Genomic DNA, 13,874 nt, shown 5'->3' on the forward strand with positions numbered 1-13,874 from the left:
AGAATAAAAGGTTTTGCAATTGTTATGCTAATTAAGGCTAACCTTCCCCATCCCCTGCCCCAAATACTGAACTTTTAAACACTGAAAATGCTTTACAGAACAGCTCTGTTAACAGCAGGAAAGTAACTCAATGTTCAACCACATCGGTTCTCAGGCATTTGCCCATCATACCCTAGTAAAAGCCTAGTAAAAATCCAGACGGGTAAGTGATGGAATGCCTTCTAGCTAATATGCCTATAGAGAGATCTCAGAAAGAGCAGCAAGGGCAAGAGAAAATAATTTCATTGTCATTAAGCTCTATGTAACAAAGTGAACACATGAGATAACCGTTGTTATCTGGATGCATGTTTTCTGCATGATATTTGCACATTCTCCATGTCACTTGAAATGCCCAAACACTTGAATGAACAGACGGCAGTTCTATAGTATTACTCTCAAAAACTATAGACAGAGGCTAGAAAATACATTTCATTCTCAGCAAAACATGATACATTGATTTAAAACTATGAGAGCTTTAGGCTGCAGTTCTAAACACACTCAAAAGGGAGCTGGCCTCACTGAGTGTAGTGACACTTCTCTTTAAACATGCCTAGAACTCCACTACATAACAATTAGCAAATGTCAGTTTTTCTTTATATTCCTTCCTAAAAGAACTTATCTTCAATCTGAGAGGCAGAAAAGTATTGACATAGCTTTTTAGAATGTTGCAGGCTTTTTACGGTGGGATTCTCATAGGGTCCTCCTATGTGGTACAAAGGTCTAATGAAAAGTTTGACGCATGTGGTAGAGATTTAAGAGAGCAGAATTGCTTACACTTGGGTAGTAAAATGGGGAATTGCTATTTACTTTCTCATCTGGAATGGTCTCTTATATAAGACTTAAATTTCCAGAAGGTCTTTGCATTCCCAAATACATAAGGTCAGTCCATCACTGAAGGGAGCTGTATAAATGCTGCAAAGCTTGGAAATGTCACTTTAAAAAGCTATTGTCCCCAGCATCCCTTGGCCAGCATAGCTGCTAGCCACAGTTTTCAAAACTCTTGCTACCCATCCCACAGCCTTATGATTAGTTAGGGCTACAAAAGTTTTTAAAAGACAAAAGAAATCTCACATCACATTCAAAATTATAAAAAATAAAATCACCCTTTAAGAAGGCTATGATGGAAGGGATCATGGTGCAGAGATCCATATACAGGTGAGAATTTGCCTCTAAAGAAAATCACTATAATAGAAATGTTCACGTAAAAACACAAAATTGAAAACTCAGGCAGATTATTTCATTGGTAATTTATCAACCAAAGAAATCAGCATTTCAAAAAATCAAACCACAATAAATTCTGTCACTGGAGGATGGGGAACAGATGTCGGGCACAGATATGTATTTTCCACTGCGTAGAGAGAAAACAGCAAACTTGTGCCCAGGACAGGTGATGAAAAAGCTACAACTGTCCAAAGCACTAATGATGGGACCAGATGGAGAGCCGATAGGGTTCATCTCAGATTGCCAAAAGAAATGGCAGTTTTGTTCATTAGTGTAAAAAAAAAAAGGAGTTCTTTAAAAAAAAAAAAAAAAACAGCGCCCACACAACTCATTTGAAGCTTTTCAGACTTCCATCAGTTTAGTTTCTAAACAAAGGGCACATTCCATTAAAAAGCCTCCACTGTGTTGGCACTGCCTGCTCCTCTCTTTTTTAACAGTTAGAGCAGGAAACTGAGCCTTCAGCAAACAACAAGCACACCTGAAGCTGAGAAAACACATGCCAAAAATTTAAAAAAATAAAAAAAGGATATGGATGGTTAAAACGTATTATGTGGCAAGATGGCACCACAAGCTTGCAGTGCCTTGCCAGGACTAAAAGTTTCCTGCAACAGTGATTCTGGTTGTACCATAGTGACTGGGTTGGATCCTCTTCTGATTCTGAGTATGCTGCTTCTTTATGATAGCTGTGATGCACCAGTGTACTATTCAACTAGCATACTAACTAACTGCTGGATCAGGCTCGCAGTGGGAAAAGAATACATAAACTCTAACTACAAGAAATTCATTGTTATAACCAGAAGTCAAGCCAGCTGTTCTTATATTTCTCATCTAGAATATTTAATTTTGGTAAATGAGAAAGCTATGATATATTTAATTAACTAGGGCCTTGGTTAATGGGATGGTTAACTTACAAAGACAGGATGCATGCAACCTTGACACTGTACAGAACACTCTGAGGGGGCATTTACAAGTTCAAAACGCCTACGACTGAATGTCTGGCAAGGGTTACTTAGCTATAGGCTGGAAATAAAGGAAACTACTTGGCTGTTTTGGAGCTACTGACTGTCCTGAAGACATGTAACCATTGGTGAAGGCACGAAATGCCAGATGGAAGCCCCACATATGGTGCACACTACACCCAACTGCTTATATCTATCACGCTATCTCTGCCAATCTACAAGGAACAGAAATAGAAATCACAAGTGGGTAAATATACTGAATCCCAAAATACTTTATGGGAGGTACTTAGTTGCCAAAACTGGATTGCAAACATTGGTGAAAATCCTGTTTGTTTAGCACAGTAAGTCACACTACCCTGTTCCCCCCCCCAAAATAAATAACCTAAAAATAAGCCCTAGTATGATTTTTCAGGATGCTCGTAATATAAGCCCTACCCCCAAAATAAGCCCCAGTTAAGTGAAACCCTGCCCTCCACCATTGTGCAGCAACCAGAAGAAGATGACACGACTCTAAAATAAAACATCCCCTGAAAATAAGCCCCAATGCATTTTCGGAACAAAAATTAATATAAGACCCTGTCTTATTTTGGGGAAAACACGGTAGAGCAGGCTCATTGAATCAGTGGTGATTTGGTGAATCAACTCTTTTGTAAGTTCCACTAATTCAAATGGGCCTACTGCAGTTAAAGTATGCTAAAGTAAGTTACAACTAGAGTAGGCCTGTTTGAAATAATGAAAGTCGTGGAGGAAGTCTCATCAAAACTCCACTGAATGGGTCTTCTCTAGTGTGACTTATTATGCTAAGCAAAGAAGATTTCAACCATTGTCTTATAGTGCCCAGATTGCAGAATCCAAGGCAGCACCAATAAGCAACACAACTGTAGTGCAGTTAGTGTCAGACTGGAGCTGAAAAGAACCTTGTCTAGATCTTTATTAGAGCCAGAAAGCTTCCTCATGGACTTGTCACTCTCCCTCAGCTTTCTCAACATCACAAGGTTATTATTGTGACAACATGAGAGGACAGGAAAAGAACCATGTGGATAGTCTTGAGTTCACTGGAGAAAGAGAGGTGTGCACGCAAAGACTTACCTCTATCCAATCTTGTCTAACATTCAGAAGGCAACACAGAAACACAGACAATGGTTTATTATTTTGAGATACTGTACCTTTTTTGGAACCAAATTGAGCCCAATTACTAAATAAAATGAAACCTTACTCTTTGCTAATAGCTCCTTGGATTATTGTTTGTGTTTCCCCGAAGAGTCAAAACTGCTTAGCAACTGTTGTTTCCCAGAGGTGGGTTACACTCTTATTTGCACTGGGTTTGAACATGCTACGAGAAACCTCTGGTCTTTACGCACAAAAGCTTTTTCTTTCCCAGGATCTCTCTAACTTTCCTTTTCAGGGAAGAGAAGAGAACAATCTGTCTGCCTGAGGCAATACTGCAGCGCCAGGTGGGGCAGAGATGAAAACAGGCAGCTAAACTTCCAACTTCCTAGAGAATATTTCATTGATTTCTGTACCTGTCAGGAGTTCATTACCTCAACAAAAATCTGGCCGTTTTCTGCAACGGAGAAGAAGCCTTGAGTTGGGGTACGGAAGAGGTTTGTTTCATACAGTTCCATGCCAAATGTCACATTACTGATGCGTGTTTCAGGTGGCCAGCGCACCTTAGGAGCTCTCGGTTGATGAAATGTGCAGTTGAACTAAGAAAAGAAATCCATTCAAAGTAAGTTGACTACGCAGTACAAATGAAAGAATAAAACTGGGGGCCTTTTGTAGGGGGAAATGGGGATAAAGATCTTCCTTTGTTTAGAATCAATGCCTATAAAAAGCTCACATATAAGTAGAACATGGTCCTGCACAGAAAACCTTTATCTTTCAATATATAGGTTAAAAAAATATCATTAGTTAACAAACATTTTCCTATGGAAAAATTAAAAATCAACATTCGTGCTAGCTGGAGTACTCCACCACAGTGATGGGGATTTGCTAGTCAAAATGAAAATGCACCCCATTGATTTCAACAAATCTGCTCTAGGAATGACTAACATTTAGCCCTTCTACTCCTTGATTCAGATTTATTAAATTTTCTAGTTTGTTAGTCTAACATGCTCCCAGTTCAGCACACCAAGTATCACATCCCTACAATCCTGTGAGCTTTCCAAAACTGCCTAGGCCTCAAGAGGATGGCTTAAGCCATATTTTAGTAAACAAAATCCAAGGAAAGGGTAATGTCTCTGCTCTAAATTTCACAAGTGCATTTTTGCTACTGTGGCCAAGTTACAGAAAATTGTCACATACCACCACAATTTCAGGCTGACTGGAAAAGGTGATTTCTGTTTCATCAGCATCCCCAGGGAATCCATTATCTCCTGATTCCATGTCTTCATAATCAACTGGCCAACCACTGGCTTCAACAGGAGATGATGACTGAATAACAATCTTTAACAAAGGAAGCAACAAGTAATCATTATTTTCTTCTGAGACTATCAGGGTCCTCATTCTATATCATCTGTTTCTATGAGCCAGATATGTGCACCAAGAAAAGAAAAAAACGATGGGGAAATCCTAATGCCATGAGAGGAGACATAATCAAATGAATATCTTGTACTTTGCCTTTACAAGATAGTGTATCTCATCTTTCCTCTCAACCATAATGGGAAGTACGGTAAGTCACTCTGAGGCTATAAGGTATGCTAAACAGGTCTTCCCCATCCTGATCATCTATGGATATTTTAACCTGAAAGTCCCATAATTCCTGGTCATTGGTTGTGCTAGCTGGTCCAAAGCATCTTGTGGTGGTCCAGAACTCTTGGAAGGCACTATATTGGGAAAAACTGTTCCACACTAGAGTTTAGCACTATGTGCAAAAGCAGAAAGGATCAACAGGACCTGCTGGTTTCGCATGCCCTCCATCTTTACTCCTCCTCTGCAGTCAAGAAGAGGAATGAACTAGTTTCATTTTACACAGTTCCTAGCTTTTCACTGGCCAAAATCCCATTACGCAGTTACACAAGTGGTGTAACGTTTGGAAGTGAATGGCTGCAAGCAAATAAATCTTCATAGACATTAACTGCTGCATGTGGAGTCACATGACTCAGCATTCAACAAATAATTACTACAGAGCTCTCTTTACTTACGGCAACTCATTTCCAAAACTTGCGCCTTTTGTGTAATTGCACAACAGGATTTCAGCCATTATGCACAAACCAAGAATTGAATGCAAATGAAAGTCAGATGACAGTCACCTTACTGAGGCCAAACTGGTACGGGCATGGTCAGAGCTTCAATTTTGTGATGCAAGAAAGACAGGATCAGAACCTAGAAAATTACTTATTAAAAAGAACTTGTTTCAGTTAGTTGTTAATTGTTTCAGTTAGTTAATTTTCATAGTGCTTGAGAAGGTACTGTTGTTACTTAATACAATGCTTAAAAAGTAACTCCCTACATTGCTTTTTGAGCTGCTTGATATTTTTTTAGTTGTTGTGTGTGAATGGTTGTGTGTGTCTGGAGATTTGAAAATAACTAGCAAAATGTTACCTATTACATTGGTAACATAACTTTGTTTCTCCTCTTCATATAGTTTTTGTTGTTTTAAGTCAAAAAGTTATTACTGTACCTGTAAGGAGCCATATGATTTATAACTGCGTTCTGTTTAGGATATAAATGTAATGGGTAAAATAAATGAATAAATTGTAGATATTGATAAACAAACTGGCTAAACAATCCAGAGTTTGAAGTTGATTTGTTTAGTCAATCAAAAATAAACTCGAGTTTATTTTAAACCAGGATTCTTGGCTCACATACAAGAGCAAAATAAAGCAACGTCCTAACTATTTCCTCCTTCTGGCCAAGAAAAGGGAGGAGGAAAACTCTGAGCAGCATCTTTCTTCTTGTGCTCACAGCCTTAAAGAACGTGTTCATATTAGGAGCAAACTCTGCCACAGTCATTTGCCCAAGGTTACCAATGCATTTTCAGGTGCTGAGATCTGAGTCCTCCTTTTTTCAGCCGGTCAGCCCCTCTATTCATCACAGCAAACAAGTTCTCAAAAACCAAGTTTAGGAAATGTAAGGAAATGCCTTCAGCTGATTTCCAAACTTGGAAAAAAGCAGAACAATAAAACTATCGTATGGGTTGAAAAAAGCCATCTGGGAATTGGTTTGGATATGAATGCATCAGGAACCTTATTTCAGCTCCTGGTAAAGCTATATATTCAACACTGTTAAAAAGTAATGGCTCACTGAACTGGACCTGCACACATCGTATTTTTTTGTAATCAGCACAAAATACAATGGACAAAGAATTTGACTCTGAGTTTTGGTCTGGTGTTTCTTCAGTTGTTGCTGGTGGATTTTTTGAAAAACGGTATGACATTTCTAACCATCGTTCATGCTCACATTTTGACTCTCTTCTCTGTTTTCTCCTTGCTGTTATATTCATTCAGTTTCCCTTGATGCCATAAAAACGATAGTTCTTTTAGTTCCTCAACTGTACCTCCTACGCTGGGCTGCGTCAGACATCTCCCACCCACTTTTTGTATGCAAACATTCCCCACATACTCAGCTCCTCTGCATTTCCTGACTGTTCAGCTTTTTCTTAACTTAATTTCATTTTTGTTTGCTCAGATGGATGGTTGCTATCCAAGGGAGAACTTCTAATATTTTAAAGTCATTTGCAGTGCAGTTCTATATCAGTTCTGATTATGTTGAAACTGGCCTGCTCTTCAACTGCATTTTTTAAAAAAATCTGTTCCTGGAATCTAGAGTAAAATAGAAGTACTGACAAATTTTGGGTTTACCCAGCATTAAAGATAGTGGGCCAATTGCTGAGTTGAGATCCAGATGTGCATTTTTCCACTACTTTTAAAAAAGCTGTTGACCCATGCTTTTGATTCGGTACATCTCTAAATAAACTGCCAAAAGGTATGGCCTGTAAAGAACTTTTGCAAATTGTTAAACACTCACACACACACACACACACACACACACCACATATTCACATACTGTATTTCATTTTAATTTTGGATCAAGCTATGTCTGATCAGGTTGCCTTAGCTATATTTGAGTTGGATGACAAGCCTCTTCTTTATTTGCCAAAATTGCCACTATGTGCGGAAATCTCAGATGCCAAGGGATGTCTCTGCCTGTTAACCTGAGCTGGCCAATATCTACTCAAGATGGTGGCGAAACTGCTGAGCTAGTGTTGAAGATAAGAATCTTAGAAGTAACGTTTGACTGCTTGCTTGGAAAATCAGATTTTGCATACTTGCTTGGAAAATCAGATTTCTGCAATTTGATTTGGATCCATGCACTAAACTGGTTTCTAAAGTGTACTCAACAATGAACAGAAGTACATAAACCTGATTTCATTTACCAATAGTTCTTTGACTCGCCAGTTTGACGTACCAGGTTCAGGTCCATAATAATGCTCCTCATGTAGCTTCTTTCCTTCCTTTTTAAAACTAGGCTCATGATTTCAGCTATTTCTTACTAAACTATCATTCACTACTAGTTATACAGAATTTCTAATCTTAATTCTAATAATAATTAATAACAAAAAAATGGTTTAAATGGCAAGTCTAAGTGAAATGGTAAAAGAACCCTCAGACAGATTGTCCCAAGACAATCAGCTGCTGCATGAAAGTTCATACAACTTTCTCTTTTTGTGTTGAATATGTGCTACGGTACAATATAATATAGTGCACAACATACATATGGCATCATCCTGCAGTGCATTCTTACAGCTATCTTACACTATGTTGCTGGTTTATGGTGAACACCAGGAGTTTTGTGTAAGAGATGTTACAAGAGAAGGCAAAGCCTCCTGGAATGCTTGGTTTCATATTATGTATTCCCTCCTATGCACAATTCGGCTCAAGAATATCAAGCCAAATGTACAGATAAGCAGTCCCCCAGTCTGAAAAATTGCTCACAGGAGACCAAGTGCAAAAGCTTAGTCTCCTGCAGGGTCTTCTTTGTGGGAGCTTATGGGAATTGGAGGCAAGAGATAAGCAAGAGCCTGATGGGCGGCTGGTAAGGTGCAGGGAGTAAGCAATCTATAAAGACAGTGTAGGAATAGCTCTGTTTTTTGGATCACAGCCTCTCGAATCCTCCATCCAACATGACCATTAGCTGTGCTGGCTGGGAATTTTGAAAGTTATGTTTTTTTAAAAAAATCTTTTTCTGAACTCTGCCCCAAAGCTACGTCAGAACTGAACACTGCCACAAATACGATTCTGTTCTAAACAAGGTATCAGCTGGCAGGACTTGGTTTTCTTTCCGTCCTGGAAAATGGAAGAGAATTTCCATATGGCCCAAGTGGGTGGATGGGGGAAAGATACAAAAACTGTGTATCTTCTTCCCTGTGGAAAGAGAAAAGTAACTGGGGAGACAAAGACTTCTAGATATGTACATAGCAGAGCATGTTGTAGAGGAGGGGTTAAGCCTATTCACCCAGCTTCACTTACCATATTTGTGGTATCCTGTACTTATATTTCAGGTAACAAAGAAAATAAGCCAGGAACCTAGCCTCATCATTAGTACCTAGAACCAGATGATGGATCAGCTCAGCACTGGCTATGTATCTATGAAGATTTTGAAAGTTATGATTGACAAAAAATGAAACTAAAGCAACAATTTTTTCTGAACAGCTAGAGACAACTTTTTTTCACAGCTAGAGATATCATTGGTTATGATGTCTCTAGCTGTTAAATGAAAAGCCACATGTTATGGACACTGACCTAATTTTAGCTCTAATCTAATACTTAATTTTGGTTCTAACATCCAGGCTTTGCAAGAGAGAGGAGCTGTGGGAATTCTGGAGGTTGTAGTGCAAACCAACCAACCAACCAACAAAACAAACAGTCCCCTCCCCAGCACTGCGTTTCAATATTCTCTTGTTTACTGTAGAGGCTGATAAGGTACGATGAGTTCACTGTTTTCCATCCAATGTGGAAATCTCTGTGAGCCCAAAGTGGAAAAAGGACTTGTGTTTAGACTGAGGAAGCATACCTGGAATTACTGCAGTCTCATACACAAAATAACAGGAATCTCTTCCCACAAACCTCCTTCTCCTCCTGTCAGAAAAATAGCCATCTCTACAACAATGTTGTGATCACACTGCACTATGCGGCACCTAAGACAACACTTTTTCTTGTGACTCACAGAGTTCCGGTACACAACGTGATTCGAGGGATAGGTTATCCGTCGCGTCCCACAGTCTTGCAGAGATGACTCCAGAATAAAATGAGTTTGGTTTGCCTTTGCTCTACATTTAGGATCAAGTAGAGAAAGCTGTGTCCCGATATAACCACTAGCCTGAAGGGAAAGCGAACAAAGCACAAAATTATATCCAGGCAAAGCTTTAAACAACATTATTTTACTATTGAGCACTGACTCTCTATTGAAATTTGGTATCAACAAATTGTCACCTGAGTAATAGTGCTGTCAGAACTAGTGTGAAAATAAGCTAGTAACTGAGCCAGGAAACAGACAATCCAGCAGTCAAGCACAAGGATAAGTCATGTTCAGCACCAGACACTACAATTCTACAGAGTGAGGCAGCAGATGTGAAATATAATCATAAGATAGCAAATGGGCTAAGTGGACTTTTCTGCTTTATGTGCTGAAAGCGCTTGGCTGGTTGGCTTGGAGTACTCTGTCCCTGTCATGGGGAGGGGCCGTTACTTGCTGTTCCACCTCAGCCAGCAAAACGTTTGGAGTGTGGGCAAGTTGAGGACCACACACAAGAAGGAAAGGTACGATTTGCAAAAGGTTGTGGCTGCTTCAAGTGGCCTGGTGGCAAGGGAGCCCTCTTCTCCCTGCCACAATTGCTCTTTGGATTATGACATTGCATTATTTCTACTCAGCCAATCTGATGAAAATTGGGGATGCTTCTGGATGTTTGACTGAAGCTCCATCCCCACTTGAACGGGAAGCAGTTGCTTAAAAGAAAATGCTGGCTTTTTAAAGTAGTATCCGCCACACATTCTGCAGCAGATTTTTCCCAACTGCTCCCATCCTCAGCCAGGTCTTTCCTAAGCATCAGTGGCTCCGAAACATTTTGGACTTGCGGCTCCCCTGAGCAGCAGCAGAGCAGGAGAAGTGGTGAGGGGTGTGGGGCAGAGCAGGAAGCAAAGGAGCCCAAAGGAACCGGAACTGGAGCAGGAAGAGCAGCGGCACCACTACCGGCTCAGCGGGGGTCGGGGGTGGGGAGAGAAGCGTCTGCATTTTGGCTGGCTTGGCAAGGAGGCCCCCAGTAAAAACTTAAATATGATCTGAAATAAAAGCAGTGAATTATGGTAGCTTTTCATTTTATGGAGGGAGATGTTTGAAACAACTGAACTTCAGAGAATGTCTTTCCCATGAAGGAAAGGGAGAAAAAAATACAGTGTGTGTGTGTGTGTGTGTGTGTGTGTGTGTGTGTGTGTGTGTGAGAGAGAGAGAGAGAGAGAGAGAGAGAGAGAGAATATGTACACAACACACACACACACACACACACACACAAACACACACACACAGAGGTGTTAATGCTCCACAATTTCAGTTAAAAAGGACTCAGATCTTTGTGAACTTTGGGGCCAATGCAGAACATGAGCTGGGCACACCATGTCAACCACATGCTCCCTTGCAGCCATGAGATTTCTGATATGCAGTGAACCCGAGAACGCAACATGACCTACTCTTCTTTATTCTAATGTTACATTAAGAGATCATACCAACCTCCAGAGACTCTTTCGCTACAGCCACAGTCATTGACGAATCATCACATTTTACGGACAGGGCAACGTCCACGCTACCCTGCACTTCTTCTGGTTCTCTGATGTTAGGAAGAAGATGCTCAAAACCATGGTTAGGAATAATCGTGTCTACTGTATCAGTGGATGGCAAGGCCCCTTCATGGTTTTCATGGAGAAAGTCAAAATGAACTGTTCCTTCTCCCAAAGGTGGGACTGGAACAGGCAATGGGTTAATGCCATGCAGCAGTTCTGTCAGCTCCGGTGGAAGGAAGTAGTCTTCTTCATCATTCATTTCTTCTACAGAAAGACAGGAATTTGAAGACATTAAGCTGTTCCCTTTAATTTCTTCAGAGTTCAGGGCAAATGAGACAATGACTAAGATCTTGTTGGAGTCAAAAGCTCATGAAACAAATGTAGTATAAGTGGTTTTACTTTTTAATCATTTGGGCAAGGAAGTACCCATGGCATGTCCTTGTATAAGTAAAAGCCAGATTTTCCAAATGCAGGCTTCTGCTTTCACATCAGCACTTACTAATACAAATACAGGGTCCCATATTATTATACTGGTAGTGCATTATATCCCAATTACGCCCAACAGGATTCTAGTTTTTATATTAGGCATATCATTTAAACATGTAATTAATTTCCACCAGGCTTGTCTCTTAACAAACTACCGTCATAGAGACCAAACCAAGTGCAGTGCACAGAATGGATGATTTTAACCCATTTCAATTATAATCTGTTCATCCATTTCCCTGTGCTATTTTCCTACTGAAACTATCCCCGCCCCACAACATCATCTTTTCTTCTCTGTATGGGTGGCTCTGCTTCTCATAGGAAAAGGACACTAGTTTCGCATACACTGCCTCAAAGGCATTTTGTGTAACCGAAGAACCCTTTACCCCTTGCCACACTCTTGGACTGAGGCCAAATAAATTTGGTGGCCATGAAAATTGCTCATCTAGGTCCCTCACCATATTGAGACACCTTTGATCTATGAGAACAAGGACTTGCCAATCATGCCCTGTGTTCTTGTCATGAAAACTCTCCCAGGCCTAGTGAATTCAAGACACTTGAAAACTGGTGTGAGCAAGTCAGAGGACGTTGTTGTGCTTGATACAAAATGAATCTTCTTCCTTACCAGGATCCTCAAGCCGTAGGTGAAACCGATTAGCAACAGGTGCTTTTGTATAAGAAGTAACTGGACGGTAACCATGGTCATAAGCCCATGTAATCAAATTCTCATGGGAGGAAGGTATATCAGATAACATGGTTTTGGTCATCACCATGGAGCGTTCAGATTCTTTCCCAGAACCGATACTGTTTGCTGCCTGTGAATAAAGGCAATATGATATTTTAGGACGTTGGGTAGTGATTGACATGCTGTTACGTTTTCACACGTTCTGGTAGAACTTAAAATGTGAAAAAGCAACTCTTTTTTTCTTTGCAAGTAAAAATGCATTTTGCCCAAGCATTTTCATGCTACGATGACACTAGTTTAATTTCTGAGACTTATTACAGTGTCTAAAATCTCTGCTGCACTTCACTAAACATAATCATTTATTTCTTGTTTCAATGGTTTCTAATGCGGACAAATAATCTTCTGTACAGAAATTTGAAATGTATATCCTAACAGAGAATTCAAGTTTTATTTGCAAATTTTTTTTACAATATTCATTAAAGAGGCATTATCTTGGAAGTTTACAGAAGAAGAAATTAAAGCCATATAAGTATAAAACAAGCATTAGTAAAAAACAAATTAATAGCAGATCAAAAGAGTATCACAATAAATCCAGAAATGGGGTCATGGAATGTTAAAATCTTTTTTGTTGTTGCTTAGTCGTTAAGTTGTGTCCAACTCTTTGTGACCCCATGGACGCCAGGCCCTCCTGTCTTCCACTGCCTTCCAGAGTTCGGTCTAATTCATGTTGGTAGCTTCAATGACACTGTCCATCCATCTCGTCCTCTGTCATCCCCTTCTCCTCTTGCCTTCACATTTTCCCAACATCAGGGTCTTTTCCAGGGAGTCTTCTCTTCTCATGAGATGGCCAAAGTATTGGAGCCTCAGCTCCAGGATCTGTCTTACCAGTGAGCACTCCAGGTTGCTTTCCTTCAAAATGGATAGGCTTGTTATCTTTGCAGTCCAGGGGACTCTCAAGAGCCTCCTCCAGCACCACAATTCAAAAGCATCAATTCTTTTTTAGCATCAGCCTTCTTTATGGTCCAACTCTCAGTACCATACATCACGACATACATGCCAAACTTGTTGGCATATTGAGTGTAGCAACTTAACAGTGTCGTTTTTTAAGATTTTAAATAGTTCAACTGGAATGCCATCACCTCCACTGGCCTTGTTAGCTATGCTTTCTAAGGCCCACTTGACTTCACTCTCCAGGATGTCTGGCTCAAGGTCAGCAACCACACTATCTGGGTTGTCCGGGACATCCAGATATTTCTGGTATAATTCCTCTGTGTATTCTTGTCACCTCTACTTGATGTCTTCTGCTTCTGTGAGGTCCCTACCATTTTTGTCCTTTATCACGTCCACCTTTGCACAAAAGGTTCCTTTAATATCCCCAATTTTCTTGGACAGATTTCTGGTTTTTCCCTTTCTATTATTTTCCTCTACATCTCTGCACTTTCCATTTAAGAAGGCCCTCTTGTCTCTCCTTGCTCTTTGGAAGTCAGCATTCAACTTTCTGTAACTTTATCTCTTTAAAATCTTTAAAATCTTAAATTGTTAAAAACCATTAAAATGTGTTTTTTAAAGCTGAAATGTCTTGGAAATTTTAAAAAAGCCTTTACCAAAATTAAAAATAGCACAACTTTGGAACCATGTGAGCTTCCCTGGGGAAGACATTGCACTATTCAGGTGCCATCACTGGAAATGCCCTTCCCCTATTAATTACCCACT

General features: G+C 40.0%; 1 protein-coding gene across 5 annotated transcripts in view; it reads right to left on the minus strand.

Moving 5' to 3' along the window:
* Nucleotides 1-13,874, minus strand: part of TGFBR3 (transforming growth factor beta receptor 3) — a 181,389-nt gene that overhangs the window by 24,763 nt on the left and 142,752 nt on the right. For all 5 annotated transcript variants that reach the window (XM_072997929.2, XM_072997928.2, XM_020807120.3 and 2 more), the window contains 5 exons: nt 12,102-12,291; nt 10,944-11,257; nt 9,387-9,539; nt 4,524-4,664; nt 3,761-3,925 (listed from right to left, as the gene is read on the minus strand). In XM_072997929.2, coding sequence (XP_072854030.2) covers nt 3,761-3,925; nt 4,524-4,664; nt 9,387-9,539; nt 10,944-11,257; nt 12,102-12,291 — 963 coding nt within the window. The remainder of the gene's footprint in view (nt 1-3,760; nt 3,926-4,523; nt 4,665-9,386; nt 9,540-10,943; nt 11,258-12,101; nt 12,292-13,874) is intronic.

This window comes from Pogona vitticeps, chromosome 4 (genome assembly GCF_051106095.1).
Source record: "Pogona vitticeps strain Pit_001003342236 chromosome 4, PviZW2.1, whole genome shotgun sequence".
NCBI classification, from domain to species: domain Eukaryota; kingdom Metazoa; phylum Chordata; class Lepidosauria; order Squamata; family Agamidae; genus Pogona; species Pogona vitticeps.